Genomic DNA, 20,306 nt, shown 5'->3' on the forward strand with positions numbered 1-20,306 from the left:
AAAAAAATTCATATTGTATCGTTATTTCAGCTTCCATTTGACCTGTATCATCTATACTCGACGTTTGCTAAAATTGGCAGGTTTAATGCGATTCTAGTGCAGCGGTGGCCAAGGTGCTGGGCCTCAGGCCTGGAGAAACTGCCCCCTTCACGTGCTGTGCTTGGAGAGGTGACATCTGTGTGCAGACCCTGCTGTGCACAGACATCTCCACCTTCAGCTGCTGTGCCCTCTGAGGTTCCCACCCTGGCCTGTCGGTGTCGGGGGTCACTGACTGTGCTCATACTGCAGCCCTTGTGTTATCCGGGAAGGGTCTGACCACACTGCTCCTTGGGTCTCCTTTCCCTGGATCTCATGCAGAATGCTTGCTCTCCTTCTCTTATGACTACTTGAGAATGTCTCTGATGTGCTGTAATCGAATTAAGTGGAATGTGTAGGACACCCTCCTGAAGCTTAGGAGACGCCCAGGTCTCAAGGAGCCGCTCCCGGACTCGGGGAGGATTGCTCGCCTCTGCTCTGCGCTGACTCTTGCTGCTTCCACTGCAGAGAGCGCTGTTTCCTGACTGAGCAGCTGGTTCAGAGCCATCACCTGCCAGGCACTGCTGGCCCCTCCGTCCCTCACATTAGATGGCTTCCAGTTAACAGAGTCTATAAATTTAACACTGAAAAAATGACGACGCAGATCCATTCATAGTTACTTGTGGTGCCGTTGTCCCCAGAGAGACAAAGAGCTCCTGAAGGCTGCGTTCATCCTGGTCTACCACGACTGCGCGCTCCCACTCCTCCAGTCCACACTCCTGCCCCGATTCAGGTGGGCAGAAGGAGAGGCTGAGACTGCCTGCTGGAAGGTGATCCCTGACTTCCTCATGGAAACCCGAGAGAACAGGGGCGCCCTCCACGCTCTGCTGTCCCCAGATGGGCTCCATGAACCCTTTGACTTTTCAGAGCAGACCTATGACTTCTTGGGAGAAATAAGAAAGAATGCAGCCTGACAGCGTGGCCCTGATGCACCCTCCACGGTGACCTGAATAAAACGACAGAACCAAAGTAACTGTCGTATCATGAGTTAGGCTTTGCTCTTTCTTGTACAGCCCACGTTCCAGATGAAATTTGATATGGATATCCAAATCGGATCATTTGAGTATGTTTTAATACAGTAAAATAAATTTTTATAAGGAATAATGTTATATTTAAATTTAAAAAGAGTTTTAAAAAACCAAGTAACTTAAATTTAAGTTGCCTGTATCTATGGATTTTTATGAAAGCAAGATTTTATCAAAAGATAAATTTGTGATTATTCAAGAAAGTGAAAATACAATCCAGACAATGAGAGAAGATATTTGCAAATCATATATCTGATGAGTCGTTTATCCAGAATATAAAAATGTATGATTATTGCTAATAAAATTTATCCTGTGAAATGAAGGGAACATCAGAGTAATCTATTTGAGAAAGTTATGTCATTAATCATTTAATTCAGTCTAATATTTGAACAAGATTTATCACAATTAGATATAAAAGCAGAATCTAGCTTTGCCTTTTCAAGTCTACATAATAAATGCTCTTTAAAAAACAAAACAAACAACTTTCAGTCTTAGAGGAATGAGTTACCCCACCCCTGCATCAAAGGACAAAGGTTTTAGTGCATTTCAAAGGCACTTGTGACAGCTGGTAAATTGCCCCAAGCCTTCATCGTTCATAACAAGATTACAGCGTGCATTTCTTGAGTGCCTGCTGTAAGTGTCCTTAACTAACTTGATTAATCCTCACAACTTCTGTAGGAAGTAGACACTGAGTTTTCTATGTTACTGCTGAGGAAACTGGCCAGGCTGGTTAGATAATTTCCCTAAGGTCAGAGCTAGCAAGCGGCACAGCTACTATACCAAGTAGAGAAGCTATGTGTCGTTTTCTACAGGGTAAGATGTTCTCCTCATCAGTGAAAATCTTTAAGAACTGCATGTGAAGATAAAACATGAGAAGGCTGTTTGAAGAAAAACCTGATCACATTTGGAAGAATTTAACCTAAATAATCAGAGTACCAACTGAGGGACCTTTTTGACACTCTTAATAGAGGCGTTTATTTTTAGAAATCCATCATGTTAGGAAACTTATTGGCTACATCTTTTTTTTTAAATTTTTTTTTTAGGAAGATTAGCCCTGAGCTAACATCTGCCACCAATCCTCCTCTTTTCACTGATGGAAATTAGCCCTGAGCTAACATCTGTGCCCATCTTCCTCTATTTGATATGTGGGATGCTGCCACAGCATGGCTTGATAAGCAGTGTGTAGGTCTACACCCAGGATCTGAACCTGCAAACCCTGGGCTGCTGAAGTGGAGCTCATGAACTTAACTGTTATGCCACTGGGCCAGCCCAAGAATCTTAGTTTTTAAAGAATGAAACCTCTCCAGGTTTTTAAATGCCCAGTTCAGGGTGGACAGAAGCTTCTGTCCCTCAACACTCCCTCCTCAGGACAAGGCTCATTCACAAGGGGTCCCAGGCCCAGCCCAGGACTCCCACAATTCACTTGGAGATTGATGTTAGGGTCGGGGAGATGTGCTCCCAGAGCTGGTGCTGTAAAGAAGGCCAGGCTTCTGGAGTGTTGCCCAGCCCTATAAGAGCCCAGGGGTCTCTGCCACATAGTCAATTCTGGATCTATTCTGGCTTCTCACCTCCTGCTCCCTTTCTCTCCCTAAAAGCCCATAAATTCTAAAGTGCTTTTCCTCCCCAGCCCAGCAGCAGTGTTGCCCCACCAGGGATGGGGTGACATGTCCATGTCTACGTATTGTTTGTGAGATGAGAACTGCCTGTCCCAGAAAGCAGGGATGTGTTATGAAAAGCAGAACCAGATACTTCTGTATCTTTCAGCTGAGCAGGACAGAAGTAAGTGGAGGTGTTTGTCCAGAACTTCCTGACAGCATCACTCAGAACTGAGCCACTCCCACAGTCATGAGCTCTCAATCAAAATTCATGAAACATAGTAGGGAAAAAGTGAACAAGAATGAAAGTTAACAGGAACCACAGACTGCAGAATCAGGCTACCAAGACTGAAATAATGGAATTATCAGATATGGAATATAAAGTGAGTACCAGCCAAATTAATAAAAAGATACCCACATCTCAGCACATTGTATCACTATCTCATAAACTGCAGAACACCAAGGACAGAGAAGACTCTAAAAGCAGCCAAATAATGAAGACGGAGTCCAAGAAAGGAGCAGCAGTTCAACTGGCAGCTGACCTCTCAGCAGCAGCAATGGGAGCCAGACTGCAGTGGAATAACATGGAAAGATGTAGAACACAGGGAAAAATGTCTTAGAAGTGCCGAGAGGAAATAATTGTCAGGGGACAAATAAGGACTTTATTTTAACAAATAAAACTGACTCCTACCAACTGAGCTTTCCTAAAGGAACTGCTAACAGTCATCCTTCAGGAAGAAGGAACATAATCCCAAAAAGAATATCTGAGATGTGAGAACATCTTCATGACTCAAGGTAGGGAAAGATTTCACAAACTTGACTCAAAAACACAGTCTATAAAGGGAAAGATTAACATATTCATTACACTAAAATGTAGAACTTAGTTCATTAAAAGACACCATACTATGTGTGAGAAAAGTGCTGGCAGAATACATCTGCAATATTTATAATAGTCAACGAGATGCACAAGTTAGAAAGTATTCCAATGAATCAATATGAAAAAGACAAACCTATAACAAATTTGTATCCAGTAAAAAAACAATAAAAAACTTCACAGAAGAGGAAATATGAAATATATGAAAATAAGCTCAATTTCATGAGTAACCATAAAAATTAAACTCTAATGAGATTCATAGAAAAATCCCAAGGAATCTAACAAACAAAAACCAAAAAACTCCTCATTAATCAATAAGTGAGTTTAACAAGTTGTAGGGCAAATATCAACACACAAAAAATCAATTGCGTTTCTCTTTATTAGCAATGAATAATTGGGAAATGAAATTTCAAAAAAGCAGCACTGTTTACAAAAGCTCGCCAAAAATGAAAGAGGTAGAAATAAATATAAGAAAGTACAGCATCTCTATGCTAAAAACTACAAAACATTGATAAAAGAAGTCAAAGAACATCTTAATAATTGGAGAGGCATACCATGTTCATGGATTAGAGGATTCATCAGAGTAAAGATGTCAGTTCTCCCCAAATTCATCTATAGCTTTAACCCAATCAAAATCCCAGCAGATTGATATTGTTGATATTTACAAGCTGACTCTAAAGTTTATGTGGAAAGGCAGCAGAACTAGGGGAGGGGATGAGCTCTCTCCTGAGGAGGGCAGAAATGTGAGTCACCTGCACTGGCAACTCTTTTGATTTACTGTGACTTTATAGAAAGCATTAAAATCTGGGGGTGTGATTCCTCCAAACCACAAACCCAGGAGCCATCCTTGGCTCCTGCCTCCCCATCACCACAAATCTCCAGTGGTGTTATGGTCCAATAAGTTTTTTTTCTTTTCCAAAATTATTTTATTACTTTATAAAAGATAGACTAACTCCTATGTACTCATTATGTGGTGTGAGAAATGGAACATTATCATGATCTTTGCAGGGCTCTGTACTCTACTTTCCAATCCTATAACTCTCAGCAGGTGCTGAGGGAGGTGGGTCTGAAGGAATCTGGGAGTGCCAATGAATCCAGATTTTGTACCTCTCGTATATGAGCAGCTTGAGGGGCAGGTGCAGGACTGGGATGAGTTAGGTGAGGTGCCTAGGGGCAAAATTAATGAGGCGCTCTCTCTCTCAGGGTCATGCAAGTGCAGGGTTAGACCCTACGGAGGGATGTCCAAGTAGAGATGTCCAGTGGGCAAGTGGACGTGTGGGGCTGGAGACCACAGGGAGAAATGGGCTGAGGGGGGTCCTGGGATTGCCAGCCTATGTGGTGCCTAAAAACACAGACGTAACAGGAGTGAGGAGGGAGAACTGAGGAGGCTCACAGTGACGTCCCGAGGAGGCCCAGGAAGGAGAGGGGCTCAGAACGTCTGAGACAAACCAACGACAAAACACTTGGTGCTCGTGTCCATCTTCTCCCCAGGCCTCTAATTAAACACGCCGTCTGCTGGACACTTACTTCCTCTCCTGGGCTCAGCAACACGGGGCAAGCCCAGCGCCAAAGCAAACAGAGGCAGAGCCCAGAGAGGACAGGACAAAGGTGTGGTTTCTCCATCAAAGAAATAATCAATGGCAGGACAGAGTTGAGAGGTCATTAAACGGAACCAGATCACCCAGCTGGTAACTGACCCCAGGGCATCAGATACTATATCCCCAGAGACTCCAAACCAAGTGTCCTCAGGACCAGGCAGGCACTGTCTGTGGGGGAAGGCAGCCAGGAGGAGAGCACTATTCCACAGGGACAGTGAGCAACAGGGAAAGTGCCACACAATGACACAGGTTGGAGGAGGGGGGGATGTGGTCCACTGAGGACTCTAGATCCTTTTTAAAGAGACAATCACAACTCATTTCAGCTTACTCTGACTTGAGAAATGGGTTCACTGTGGCCAGAACAACAGATTTCTCGAGAGATTTCTGAAATCTGGATATTTCACATGAAATATCCTGTTTTAAATGTTGGCAACTTATTCAGAAATGTTTTAAAAACTGCATATGCCAGCACTATTTGGGCCAAGAAGACATATCCACAGGCCAAATTTGGCTGAGTCCTTCCCCTGGAAACCTCTGTGTAGCCCCTTGAATTTTCTACCAATAGGACCTGAGTTTACTGTGACTCTGGGGGTCAGTCTTCCCTGTTCCCTCGATTCCCACATAACTTCACCTGAAGAGCTTTCAACAGGGACAGAGGAGAAGAAAGATGCCTAGCAAAGGGAAACATGCCCGCACAGGCAAATGAAGCCCCTTGTTCATGGTTTTCTCTTACAGGTGTTCGGGTGCTGGGTCTGGATCCTGGTGGCCGCCACTCAGGTAGCACACCTGTTGCTGCAAGGATGGGTGATGGACCTCTCGCTCACCTCGTTCCTCACCTCCCTGATGCTCCTGTTGTCTTACTTGCTTGAATTTTACAGGAACTCTGAGCCCTGGATCATTCTAGTAAGAACCTCAAGGGTGGCCCAGGCCTTGAGATCCTCCCAGACTGGCGTCCTGTGTGATGCGAGGACAACGGCCCTCTGGGAGAGAGGGAGGATCAGAGACCAAGGATCAAGACATTTCCTGGGCTCAGACCCCATTGAACCAGGACTTCTTATTTTCATGAGTTTCCTATTAAACTGGAATGAAGGCATCCTCTGCCGGAGTAAACCTTCCATTGCCGCCCCCTCCATGCCGTCCTCATGAGGAGTACACACGCTCTGTACATTCCTGTACCAGCCCATCGGAACACATTTCCCTTTAAATTTTATTTATGGTAAAATCATCGGGGGGCCGGCCCGGTGGTGCAGCAGTTAAGTTCAAACGTTCCGATTCTCAGCGGCCCGGGGTTGGCCGGTTCGGATCCTGGGTGCAGACATGGCACCGCTTGTCATGCCATGCTGTGGTAGGCGTCCCACATATAAAGTAGAGGAAGATGGGCACGGATGTTAGCTCAGGACCAGACTTCCTCAGCAAAAAGAGGAGGATTGGCAGTAGTTAGCTCAGGGCAAATCTTCCTCAAAAGAAAAAAAAAATCATTAGAGCAACATTGAAGGAAATGTTAGAGAAAAAAAATCACCCCAATTTCAAGGTCCTATCATAATCACTAGGTTCGTTCTTCCATATTCCTGACAAATATGCAAACTGTATATAGAATCATAGTGAGCCAATAATTTTGGATGTAGATTCTGTCATTTAATATTAGGTCATTCATTCTTTTCATGTTGTCAGATCATCGTGATAACCATTTAAAATTTTTCTATATTGAATAATTGGAAACATATAGAAAAGTAGAGAAGATTCTGTCATAGGCCCTCAGGTAACCATAACCCAGATTCCAGCATTATCAAGACTTTACCACACTTGCTTCCTCAAGCCTTCTTTTTCCTGGAGAATTCTAATGGAAACCCCAAACATGTCATCCCATTCTACACACATCAGTAGCCTCCAGAGACCCTGCAGACTGTCTCACACTGTCACACGTACGTAAAGCTGATGAGGATCCCTCGTCACCATCTAGGACCCGGGTCACATTTGCGTTTCCCCAGTTGTGTCTGAAGTGCCTTGTGCAGTTGGCCTGTTTGAATCTGGGTCCTCACGAGGCCATGTGCTGCCCTGGGTAGGTAGAGATCCTGGGCCCCTTTCATCTAGAAGGGCTCCCCCTACAGTGACTTGCTGAGGACCCTGGGTCGGCCGTCCTGTAGATGGTCCCCCATTTGGGTTTTGTCTGTTGGCTTCTTCCTGGTGTGACCTGAATTGCTCCTCTAGTCCTGAATTTCCTGTCGACTGGAAGTCAGTAAGCAAGGCTTCTTTGAGGACGGTTAGTCTTTCTGGTAAGAATGCTTCATAAATGGCTTCAAGTCACATCACATGGGGGACTGGTGGTCACCCTTCAAGCCTCACCCATCGCAGTGTACAGCCTTACCCGTCACTTTTTCCTCTAATGCTTTCTTTCATCTACCGATGAGTTTCCCTGAACTGACTGTCTCATTAGGGGATGCAAAATGCTGATTTGCCTATTATGGCATTCCTTCCAGAATTGACAATCATTTTTAATGACCACATGACATTCTCTTTGAGTTGAAGAACACCGCTGATCCTTTAACACAAAGGATCAAAAATGGAAATCTAGAGTCAGATGGCCTGACGCTCCCAGCTCTCCCACCTGTCAGCTAAGCCTCAGTTTCCTCAGCTGTGAATTGGAGATAATGATAGAAGCAGCCTTATGAAATTATCTGTGGAAATGAAATGAGACAACATGTGCACATTGTGAGGACAGTGCCAGCACATAGTAGGTCTTCACAGCACTCATAGTTAAGAGCACTGGAGATAACGAGGCCTGGGTTCAAATCCTGGCTCCTCCATTTATTCATTGACCTTAACCTTGAGCTTCCATTTCCTCAAAATTGACAAGGTTACATGAGATAAATGAGAGAAGGGCTTAGCACGGAATAAGCTTGGCATGGAATAGAGCTTGGCATGGAATAAGCACCCAATAAATGTTGGCTAGTGTTAACATCATTGCTAAATATTGATCCACTATTCTAGATTACAGACAGACATTTCCTTAGAAACACTGCCAAGGGGCAGGCCCCGTGGAAGAGTGGTTAAGTTCGCGTGCTCCGCTGCGGTGGCCCAGGGTTTCACTGGTTCGGATCCTGGGGGTGGACACGGCACCACTCATCAAGCCACGCTGAGGCGGCGTCCCACGTGCCACAACTAGAAGGACCCACAACTAAAAATATACAGTTGTGTACCAGGGGGCTTTGGGGAAACAAAGAAAAATAAAATACATATATAAAAAAGGAAACTCTGCCAAAACAAAAAGCAGGAGTTTCGGGAGCTGGCTTGTCTCTTTCCCTCCCACTTCTTAGCTATGCAGTCAGAGTGGAAAGTGCTCACCTGCTTATGTGCCCGTGTGACAAGGCCTCTGCTCTGCCTTCCAGGACAGCCTGTACCACGGGACCACTGCCATCCTATACATGAGTGCGGCCGTCCTGCAGGTGCACGCCACAATCATCTCTGAGACCCAGAACCTGACCAACTACTTCATCAATACCACAGCTTCGGTGAGCACTGGGACAGTGACCGCCACGGCATGAGGGCATCGCCTGAGGCTTAACTCTGTCTCATGGGGAGCAGACGACCTGAGCCTCAGGCTGAGGGAGCTTGGAGGATGGGGGAGGGGTGTGCATGTGTGTATGTCTGTGCCCGTGTGAACAGGTGTGCCCACCTCATGGAGCACCAGGCCCCAGCTCATGTGTCACCTCTCGTCTTCTGTTTTCCTGCCTCAGCCTTGCACCCTCTTCCTTCCACTGCTCTGCCTCAGAATGTTCTTTTCCAAAACACCAACTGGAACACATCTTCTCTCCTACTGTAGATCTTCAATGGCTCCCTCTTCTTGTGGATTGAGCCCCAATTCCTCAGCATGGCTGAACTGTGTGTCCTGCAATGACAGAAGTCCACAGGAGGCAGATGGTGGCTGATGGCCCCAAGGCAAGGTGGTCCAGCCAAATCGTTGGAGGAGCAGGACCCCTAGACCTCAGGCCCCCTGAGACCAGAGACTCATGGCAGCCCTGCCTCCCCTCTCCAGGCTCTGCACAGCAGCCTCTTTCTCTGTTGGGGGAATGGCGCCCTCACGTGGCAGGGAGTTCACAGCCAGAAGATTCCTCCTCTGGAGCAGCCTGACCTTTCTCCTTAATCCTCCCCTGAAAACTCCCCAGGAAGGAGTCTCCTGTTCAGGCTGAGTCTGAGCCCACACCTGATCAGTCACTGTGACTAGAAAGGTCAAGTCCTGTGTCAGACTGGGGGCTCCTGAGGGACCAGGTGGCAGGAGGAAGATGTCCAGCACGGGGTACTGTCCCCAGTATGACAATGGGGTGCAGGCAAGCACCGTGACCCCCTTGGGGGCCACAAGGTAGCTGAGTTGCCTTCCTGGCCTGTCTGCCTCCATTCCCTCCGCATCAAACCTCTAACTACCTTCAACCCGCCCCTCCAGCCGCAGCCCCCGCCCTCAGGGCCAGGCCCAGCACAGCTCCCACCTCCCCTCCTGCTGCTAGACACAAAGACACACTGTGGCATCAGCCTTGGCAAGGACTCCCTCGCTCCAGGAGGCAGCTGCCTCGCCCCTTCTGTTCCTTTCTCACATGTGGCGCTCTCAGTGAGGCCCTCCCTGAACCCCCAGCATCTCCTCCCCCTCCTGCTTTATTTCCTCCTGGGCCCGCGTGCCCAGCTAACCTACTCTCCTGCTGTTTATCGGGCTTATTTTCTGCTACTGCCACTAGAATAAATGTAAGCTCCATGAGAACAGGGGCTTTTGAAAGTTTTGTTCACTGTTGTAGCCACTGTCAGTTTTGAAGTAGAGCAGATGCCTAAAGGATATTTGTTGAAGGAATGAATGAATGAATGAATGAATGAGAACAGAGTGTGAGTGGACAGCGAGGCAAAGTGAGGCTGGAGCGGCCGGCCGCCCTGGGAGGCATGTTGGGACGATGGCCTCTGTCCTGGGAAGAGGGAGCCATCACACCATCTAACGATGTGACAGAGCAGCCAGACCACGTTTCCTCTTGGGGCGGATTAGAGGGAGGAGGGGGCAGGAGTGGACAAGCTGAGGCCATGGGAGGTCCTGGCGATGGATGAGGGCAGCTGAGACGAGGGAGAAGTGGACGCACCAAGAGATGGTCAGGCAGGACAATCAGGAAACTCTGGGGGGCTTTGGCCATGGCGGCTGGGGAAGGAGGAGAGGGAGGGGTCCCAGGTTCCTGGCTTGGTGGCTGGACCAGAGGAGAGGAGGGTCCTGGAGCCCACTGAGCTGTGGAGGCCGGTGAGGACATCTCAGGAGTTCAGGGTGAACCGCTGAGAGCTGGGGGCCTCTGAGGCCTTCATGGAGGGGACAGACAGACGCCCAAAGCAGAATTCTGGGCCATGAGTGAGACTGTGGGAGTGGTCAGAGCACAGGCAGTGACGGACGGTGGGCAGGAGCCCGGCAGGCGCAGGGTGAAGACGAGCCCCCTTTATGGCAGGTGGAGGTGGACACGTCTGCAGGGGAGATGGAGACTGCGTGATCTGAGCAGGACACAGGGAGTGCGACCTCAGGATGCCGGGCGATGGCGAGTCTCAAGGAGGATGGAGCAGTTGTCCAGTGGTGCTGCCCTCAGGCCGGGCAGTGTGCAGGGGGTGAAGTGGCGTCAGAACACGTGGCCTCCAGGCTGCAGGGGCTGAGGGCAGTGGCGTCTCTCACACTCCTTCTCCCGTCCTCTTCCAGCTCTTTGCCTTTATCACCACCCTGCTGTACATTCTCCACGCCTTCAGCAACTATTACCACTGAAGGGTCCGGGAGTCACAGGGCCGCGAGAAAGGCCCTTTCAGAAGCTGGGTGATTGGCTCAAAGTGGTTTGACAAAAGGGGCTGTAAGTGGCAAGGAGCCTGCCTTTCCTCTGAGGGTCTTTGTATTGTGTCCCCACCAGAGGAAACTTTAAATCTCATGGAACAATTGGTGGCCGTGACCTCTGGCTCTTGGATGGCCGTATAGGGGACTGCTCTTCGTTTGTTAATTGGTTCAGAGAATGGCAGAGGGGCTTCGTCCCACGGACCCCCAGTTATAAAAGTTACCATGGTCCTATGTAAGTTATAACAAGCCCTTTTCAAGGATTAAAACTTATTACACAAGATCTAATGAGTGAATGGGTGGTTATCCCCGCTGCTTCTCCGTTGACAGCCCCGTTTTGCCTGCTCTTAACCCTGAAAAGATATGTGGCCCCTCATGGTGCATTATTGCAGCATTAATGCTGTGGTCCATCCAGTCAGACCCCCATGGCCAGTACCCGTTGTTGAAATCACTGACTCCATCCAGTCAGCAGCCAGTGACTACTCTGCTGTTGTGGATTTGGATGGTGTGTGCTGTTCAGTGCCTATTTCAGTAGCCTCCCAGCTGCAGGGTGCCTGCCCCTCTGTGGAGTAACTCTGTTTTCTCGTTTCCTGTGTTCTTGATGCTCTGGCATCTGAGGTCTTGCTGATAAGGAGAGATGGCCCCTCCCAGGGTGGCCAATCCTTAGAGATACAGATGACTCACTTGCAAACCAATCAGTCCAAAGCCCGTGTCCCCCCTCCCCCGCCCTGCCTGGCTCTCACCCTCCAGAAGCCAGCATTCCTCTCCCTCATCCCCAGGGCCAGGACAGGACACCTAGGGCCACCGCTCTGCCCCAGCGCCCTTGGGAATGACTCAAAGCGGCCCATCCTCAGACTGCTCACCCTGCCCTGCCCACTCCTTCCTGCGAATCCACAACAAGGCTCCCTGCTCCTTCTGCCCCCTCACTGACCTTGATGCCTCCCCATGTGACCCCTGTGCTGGGGCGTGCCCTCTTCCTGGGACCGTGAGCTGCAAACTGCCTTTTCAGTGGCATCTGAACACTGAGCTGTTGGCCGCACCAGACCTGAATAATCATAAAATCTACATTTTAAAACACTCCAGAGGACACAATGCACCTTTTCTGGGCCACTCAGGGGTCCCTCCATAGCTCTGCCACTGCACAGTCTTCCAGGCGAGATCTTACCTGCACCCCCTTTGCCCAGGAGCACAGCTGTGATGTTACAGGGATGACGTCCTCCTCCAGGGAACTGTGTTTAATGCTTCATTGAGGACACACAGTCCAGCATCCTTTAGTCCATTTGAGCTCTGGAGGCAACAATTCCTCACTGACAAATTCTGCTTAATTTCACTAGCTCTGCTCCTTACAAACCAGTCCTCTTTCTGTGGGGCTTTCACCAACCAAAGGCTCTGGAAGCTTCCAGATGACCATCAACAGGTGCTCCTGCCAGGGCTCTAGAATCTCCTTCCCTGCGGAGGTGGGCACAGCCTCTCCTCGGGCACCTGGGGTCTCTGGGCAGCCTGTGCTGCCCCGCAGGTGCCCCTGGGCTTCTGAGGCAGAGCCTGCCCTTCTCAGCTCGGTCTGCCCACAGTGGAGCACCAATGGCTGACCACGTCCCAGGCTCTCCTGCACACAGAGGCCCTCACGGACCTGAGCCTGTGACCCTCTGCACCCAGCTGCCCTCGGGTCGTGAAAGCAGCACCCCACAAACTCAGCACAGCTACAGAGGCCTCCTTGATCTAGGATGGAGCCACCCCTGGGCCCTCTGCATATTCCCTCTGCAGGACGGGGCGACGTCCCCTGTCCTCAGTCCCTTGCTGGATGCTTTTTATCTATCCAAGATCAGTTTTGTGTTCACCATCAACAGAATGTAAATTTTGCAAAACACCAGTGCACCAGATGCTTTCTGACTCAGGAACAGTCGGGAAGCACTAAGTCTGAGAAGGTGCTGTGGAGCTTACAGGGGCCCAGGTCCTGACCCAAATCTGGGTCTTGAGCAAGAAAGAAGGCAAGATGGGGATGGAGGTAGGTAGGCTGCCTCCAAGGTCAGCCCCAAAGGAGAAACTTTGCTGCCAGCCCATGTCTGTGTCCTGCAACTCCTGTGTCACAACAACTGTATAGGTGCCATGACAACCAGTAAGAAAGGATCATTCATTCACTCACTCATTCACTCACACACTCATTCATTCCCTCACTCACTCATTCACGGACTCTGTTCTTCACTTGTTTATCAAACATGATGCTCCAGGCCTTTAGGCTAGAAAGATGATAAAGTTGTTCCTTCCTTGAAAAGCTCCAAGGCATGTTCCATGGGTTAGTAAATAATAAATATAGAAAAAATGTTGTATGAATAAATTGCCTTGAGAGGTCTGGGAAGGAGCTGCCCTAGGGGGCGCAGGAAGGAGCAGTATGGGGGCTGCACAGGTGGTACCTGAGGTCAAGAGGCATCAAATGGAAGAGAGGGTGGAAAGTGAGTGCACAGACACAGTGAAGGCCAGGAAAGCTCTGGTCGCCATGCAAGGAACACACAGACATCACTTCTAGGGCACAATGAGTGCACACTGAGGGAATTCTGACGGATCTCCAAGGGAGAGGAAATGGGCATCAATAGAGAAAATAATGATGTTGATGGAAGATGTAAGAAACTAAGGCAGCCTCATGTAAGCAGTGAAGATCATGAGCCAGACTGTAGATGATTCAGAATGTGGTGCCTCCTGACCCCACTTCCAGACCCAGCATCTCCATCCCAGGACGCTGTGGTGGGTACTGGCTCCGGAGAGCTCAGCAGCAAGTGCGAACTGCAGATTAATTCTCATTGGTATGAATGAAAGGACCAGCCCCGCTTTCTGAACTAGGCTGACTTCCAGTTTCTCAAAGGATCTCACCGTATTGCCTTAGGAGATGCATTGACTCACCCAACAGCTGTTTGTGGAGGGCCTTCTCTGCGCCAGTGTTATTCCAGGATGGGGAACAAGGCAGGCCTTCCAGAGGGTGAGCATTCATTAAACAAGTAAATATTGGACAATTCTCAATAGAAGAAAGTGCCATGAGAAGTGATCAGGGGCACACAATAAGTGATGTGGGGAGGAAGGGGCTTCTGGGGTGGGCATGGTAGGGAAGGTCTCTCTAAGAGATGCTCATAGGACTGAGTCCTCCAGGAGGAGGGTTTCTGGGTGGAGAGAGCACAAAGGCCCTGTCACAGGGACAGGCTTCCTCTGTCTGAGGAGTGGAGAGGAGGGGCGATGAGACCTGAACAGCCCAACAACCGAGATGAGGCTGGGGCACAGGGGCAACCAGGCAGCGCTGTGGAGGAGAGGCCATCAGAAGGCGTGAGCACGGGCTTGAAGTGCCCTGAGCATAGCTCGAGAAGGCTCCTCCAGACCTGCAAAGAGACTTCCCAGTGGCCACAGCCAGGGAGGCCTCAGGCTTGGAGCAGGGCGGTGAGGGAGAGGAGAGAATGGATGGACAGGTGAGATCTTTTGGAGATTCCCCGGGCTTTGGTGCAAAGCTGATGAAAGGATTCATGGTGCCCGATAGGTGTCTGCAGGCCCGGGTTAGAGCAGGAGAGAGGCGCCTTCCAGTTCACTCTCACTCCTGCTTCCTAGGGCTCCACACACCCTGCATTCCCACCATCCTTTTCCTGCCCCACCCCCTGCCCTGTGCAGAGCCCCTGGTTCTCCTCCTGCTTGTTCAAGAGCTGGGACCTCTTCTCCATGCTGTTGACACTGCTGATCAGACCACAGCTGACGAAAACAAACCTGACTCATTATCTTTCTATACTGGATGCCCTGGCACACAGAACCCAGAACAGGGAGCTAAGAACTGGCTTCCCTTCTGGCCCCTGTGCATGTTTGAGTCAAGGGTTGCAAGGTTTTTGGTGGCTGACCACCATACTGTTCCTGCTTTCCAATGCATGAAGAACTTGGTGACCACAAAGGCCATAACAACATAGAAATATGCACTGACACAGGAACAAAGCAGTCAAGAAAAGAAAGCATAAATTGCTCTAAGGCTGTATTAATACAAGTGAAGCAGCAATTGAAACCCATGGGAAACTCAGGGTGACTCTTGTGATATGGTGACCTTTCTCAAAGTTGTAAGAATTATAACCAGCCTCATGGGTGTGTGCAGACCTAGCAGTGGGCGCTTTAGCCTGAAACTCCTCACCAGACAGATTTCTTAGCGAAATATTGATTTAGGGCCTCAGAAAACTCTAGTACCAAGCTTATCATTTGTGAATACAACCTTAGCAGTGCTTAGAAGGCACCCGAGAAGTTACTCCATGAGGTGCCTTCAAGGTGTTTGGAAAGTCCAGGGAGCCAGCTGTCCTTTGCTTGTCAAGAACAACAACAATCAAGAAAGATTCAGGGGAGAATTTTTTGTCAGTTCTTGGCCTGTGGGGAGCAGCCTGACAGTTCCCCAGGGGCCCCCATATTTGAGCCGATCTCCTCATTCTATGGTGTAAATGCACTCCTGACCACTCCTCCCTCACTCAGAACTGAGTGCCTGAGCCAGGGGATTTCAGGTTGTAAGTAGCATCAAATTATGGTGAGAAAACTATTTCCTTTTCAAATGTTTTTGGTAAATCATTCTCTTTTTTTACTGATTGGTTCAAAGGAAACTCAAAATGTACAAAATAGTGTATGGAGGAAAATAATTTTTCTGTCCACCCCTCTCTCCCCCAACCACCCACTTGACCTCCCAGGAGGCAACTGTTGCCACCACTTTCTTGCGCATGTGTCCAAAATGTCCCAGGCATCTAAATGTAGGTTCAAGAGCAGTGGGGGAGTCTTGACAGTTCAGTGAATGTTGCTGGGACAATGACCCATCATCTGAAGAAATGAATTGTATGTGTACCTTCACAACACACAAATGTCAATCCTAGTTGCATTAAAGTCCAAAATGAGAAAAGGAAGGCCATGATCTTGGGATAGGAAAGAATTTCTTAAGACACAGAGAGCACAAACCATAGTAGAGAAGCCTGATAAAGTCTACTTCATTCAAAACAAATAAACAAACTTGTGTGCCAGAAGTCACAGACTGGGGAAAGACATAATGAACAGGTATAAATACCACCTCAGACCCCTCAGATTGACAAAATTTAAAGAACTTGACAATATGAGGTGTTGGAGATGTGGAGTGACAGGATCCCTACCCCGGGGGAGGGAGAGTCAAGTCAGCCCACTCCACAGAGAGCTGCAGATGAGGCTGGATGCTGAGGGCCAGTGGATCTCATCCTTCTCCTGCTGTCATTGGATCTGCATATGCACACATTCTCAGGCCCCAGTGGAGACCCTGGTGTGGCCACAGAATCTTCTGGAATGTAATCCTGTTGTTTGGTTTTCTTGGTATCTATTTTCAAAGCTCCTTGCTATATATGGTAAGTGATGTTATATTTCCATTTATGAAGGTGACAAAATTTCCACGTAAAAAGATACAGTTGCTGATCAGAGGATTCTGGGAAGATGGAGGAGTAGGAAGCACCAGGAATATTGTCTCCCCACCTGAACAACAACTGCACTGGTGGAATCCATCTGATGTAACTATTTTAGAACTCTGGAATCATGAAGGCTGGCAACTTTCAAAGAAAGATTTCAATACCCTACACACAATAATGGATAAAATGACCAGACAGAAGATAAGTAAAGAAATAGAGGACATAAATGACACAATAAACCAACCAGATCTAACAGACACACACAGAACACTCTAGCCAACAATAGAATACACACTCTTTTAAAGCACACACAGGACATTTTGCAGCATAGGCCATATATTAGGCCACAAATTAAGTCTCAATAGATTTAAAGAGATAGATATTATACACAGTATCTTCTCTGACCACAACACGATGAAGTTAGAAATCAGTAACAAAAGGAAACTGTAAAATTTACAGAATTGTGGAAATTAAACAGTGCACTTTTAAACAATCAGTAGATCAAAGAAGAAAGACATCATAATGAAAATTATAAAATACTTAGAGGTGAATGAAAACTAAATCACAACATACCAAAAATTATGGGTTGCAGCAAAAGCAGCACTAAGGAGGAAAATGTATAGCTGTGAACACTTACATTACAAAAAAAGAAAGATCTCAAATCAACAACCTAACTTTACAACCTAAGGAACTAGAAAAAGAAGAACAAACTAAACTCAATGTTAACAGAAAGTAAGAAATAATGAGCATTAGAGCAGGAATAAATGAAATAAGGAATATAAAAGCAATAGAGAGAATCAATGAAGCCAAAAGTAGTTCTTCAAAAAAAACAACAAAATTGACAAACCTTTAGATAGATGGATTAAGAAAAAATGAGAGAAGACTCAAATTATTAAAATCAGAAAGGAAAGTGGGGACATTACTTCCAAAATACAGAAATAGAAAGGATTATAAGAGGTTACTATGAACAATTGTACATCAACAAATTGGATAACCTAGATGAAATGGACAAATTCATAGAAACATAGAACCTACCAAGACAGAATGATGAAGAAATAGAATATCTGCATAGTTTATAACTAGTAAGGAGATTGAATCAGTGATCAAAAATATCCCAACAAAGGAAAGCCCTGGACCTGATGACTTCACTGGTGAATTCTACCAAACATTTAAATGACTACTACCAATTCTTTTGAAATTTTCTAAAAAATTGAAGAAGAGGAAACATTTCCAAACCCATTCTATAAGGTCAGCATTCCCCTGATATCAAAACCAGACAAAAATAGTATAAGAAAACTGTAGACCAATATTCCTTCTGAACATCAGTGCAAAAGTCCTCAACAAAACACTAGCAAACTGAATTCAGCAGCATATTAAAAAGGTTAGACACCATGACCTACTGGGATTTATTCCTGGAATGCAAGGATGGTTCAACATCTGAAAATCAGTCCTTGTAACACACTACATTAACAGAACGAGGGGGGGAAAACCCCATCATCATTACAATTAATGCTGAAAAAACATTTAATAATATTTAACACCCTTTATTGATAAAAAAAAAAAAACACTCAACAAACTAGGAATAGAAGGAATTACCTCAACAAAAAAAAGCCATACATGAAAACCCACGGTGAACATCATACTCAATGGTGAAACACTGAAAGCATTTTCTCAAAGGTCAGGAATAAGGTAAGGATGCCCACTTTCACTACTTCAATTCAACATGGTCCTGGAGAATCTAGCCAGAACATTTATACAAGAAATAGAAATAAAAGGCATTCAAATTGGAAAGGAAGAAGTAAAATTATCTGTTTGTTGACAATATGACCTTATATTTAGAAAACCCTAAAGATTCCACCAAAAAATTCTTAGAACTAATGAAGGAATTCAGCAAAGCAGTAGGATACAAACTCAACACACAAAAATCAGTTGCATTTCTATACATGAGCAATGAAGGATCTGAAAAGGAAGTTACAAAAACAATTCCATTTATAACAGCATCAAAAAGAATAAAATACTTACGAATTACCTTAACTAAGGAGGTGAAAGACTTGTACAAAAACTACAAAACACTGTCAAAGAAATTAAGGAAGACATAAAGAAATGGAAATCCCATGTTCATGGATAGGAAGAATTGATATTATTAATATGTCGACACTACTCAAAGCAATCTCCAGATTCCATGCAATTCCTATCAAAATCCCAATGACGATTTTTATAGATATAGAGAAACCTATCCTAAAATTCATATGAAATCTCAAGAGATCCTGAATAGCCAAAACAATCTTGAGAAAAGAGAACAAAACTGGAAGATTCACACTTCCTGATTTCAAAACTAAGAGCATAGTAATTACAGTAATCAGAGTACTGCAGTGTTGGCATAAAAACAGACATATAGAACAATGGGTAGAATATAGAGCCCAGAAATAAACCCTTTCACATATGGTCAAATAATTTTTGACAAGGATGCCAAGATCGATGTGGAAAGGACAGTCTTTTCAACAAATGGTGCTGGGTAACTGGATATACACATGCGAAAGAATGCATTTGGACACTTATCTAACACCACATACAAAAATTAACTCAAAATGGATCAAGGATCTAAATGTAAAACACAAAAACCTTTGAAGAAAACATACGACAAAAGCCTCACAAAATTAGATTTGGCAGTGATTTGTTGGATGGGACCCCAAAGGCACCAGCAAAAAGAGAAAAAAAAATAGACAAATTGGACTTCACGAAAATTAAAATAATTTGTACATCAAGAGACACTATCCATCGACTAAAAAGGCAATCCACAGAATGGGAGAAAATATTTGCCAATCATATATCTGACAAGAGATTAATATCCAGAATATAGAGAGGATACCTAAACTCAACAACTGAAAAGCAAACAAGCTGATTCAAAAATGAGCAAAGGACTTGAATAGACATTTCTCCAAAGATGATATAGAAATGACTAATAAGCACGTGAAAAGATGATCAATATCACCAGCCATTAGGAAAGTACAAATCAAAACTGTAATGAGATACCACCTCACACCCAATAGGATGGCTGCTATAAAAAAAAAAAAACAAGAACAAAAACAGAAAATAACAAGTGTTGGAAATGATGTGGAGAAATTGGAAACCTTGTGTGCCTGTAGGTGGGATTGTAAAATGGTGCAGCCACTATGGAAAATTGTTTAGTGATTCCTCAAAGAGCTAAAATTAAAACTACCACATGATCCAGCAATTCCACCTCTGGGTATGTACCAGAAGAATTGATGGCAGAGTCGCTAAGAGATTTTGGACACCCATGTTCATTGCAGCATTATTCACAGTAGCTAAACTGTGGAAGCAACCCAAGTGTCCATCAACAGACAAATGGATAAGCAAAATGTGGGCTATGCATACAGTGGAATACTATACAGCCTTAAGAAGGAAGGAAATTCTGACACGTGCCACAACATGGATGAACCTTAAGAACATCATGCTAAGTGAAATAAGCCAGTCACAAAAAGTGATGATCTGAGAGAATGGAGGGGTCTGGAAGGTCTTGACTCTGCGACGTGATGTGTTTGTCAGGAGGTGAGTCTGGGAGGTGATGCAGAGGTAATGGGGTCTGAATCATCTCCCATGATGCAATGGGCAGCACTCCACAGTCAGCACTGCTCCCAGACCAGCTGAGTTGCTCAAATGATGGTCCAACCCTCCTCTCCACAGGCTGTGGTTGTCTTTGGTCAGGCTGTTTCCTGCCTACCTCCAGGGTACAGCTCTCTGGAGCTTCCTCCTCTGTCATCCATGTGAGGCAGCCAGGGGTCCCATCCCTTACTCTGAGGGCTTGGCTGCTCTGAGTCATCAACCAGGATGCAGGGCAGCCAAGAGCTTTTCCTTCCTCTTCCTCTAGGACACA

The 20,306-nt window shown here is 46.3% G+C and overlaps 1 protein-coding gene across 1 annotated transcript; it reads left to right on the forward strand.

Moving 5' to 3' along the window:
- The first annotated feature begins 5,407 nt into the window (after nt 1-5,407).
- On the forward strand, nt 5,408-10,975 carry LOC123286236 (MAL-like protein). The gene is made up of 4 exons (XM_070512786.1): nt 5,408-5,416; nt 5,903-6,070; nt 8,554-8,676; nt 10,872-10,975. The coding sequence occupies exons 1-4, from the start codon at nt 5,408-5,410 to the stop codon at nt 10,932-10,934; spliced, it is 363 nt and encodes a 120-aa protein (XP_070368887.1). The 3' UTR covers nt 10,935-10,975.
- Nucleotides 10,976-20,306: the final 9,331 nt, after the last annotated feature.

The sequence above is a fragment of the Equus asinus genome, chromosome 6, assembly GCF_041296235.1.
Source record: "Equus asinus isolate D_3611 breed Donkey chromosome 6, EquAss-T2T_v2, whole genome shotgun sequence".
NCBI lineage: Eukaryota > Metazoa > Chordata > Mammalia > Perissodactyla > Equidae > Equus > Equus asinus.

Coding starts and splice junctions, on each gene's coding strand:
- LOC123286236 (XM_070512786.1), top strand. Junction 6,071..8,553: donor CTGAGCCCTGGATCATTCTA/GTAAGAACCTCA, acceptor TCTGCCTTCCAG/GACAGCCTGTACCACGGGAC. Junction 8,677..10,871: donor TCATCAATACCACAGCTTCG/GTGAGCACTGGG, acceptor GTCCTCTTCCAG/CTCTTTGCCTTTATCACCAC.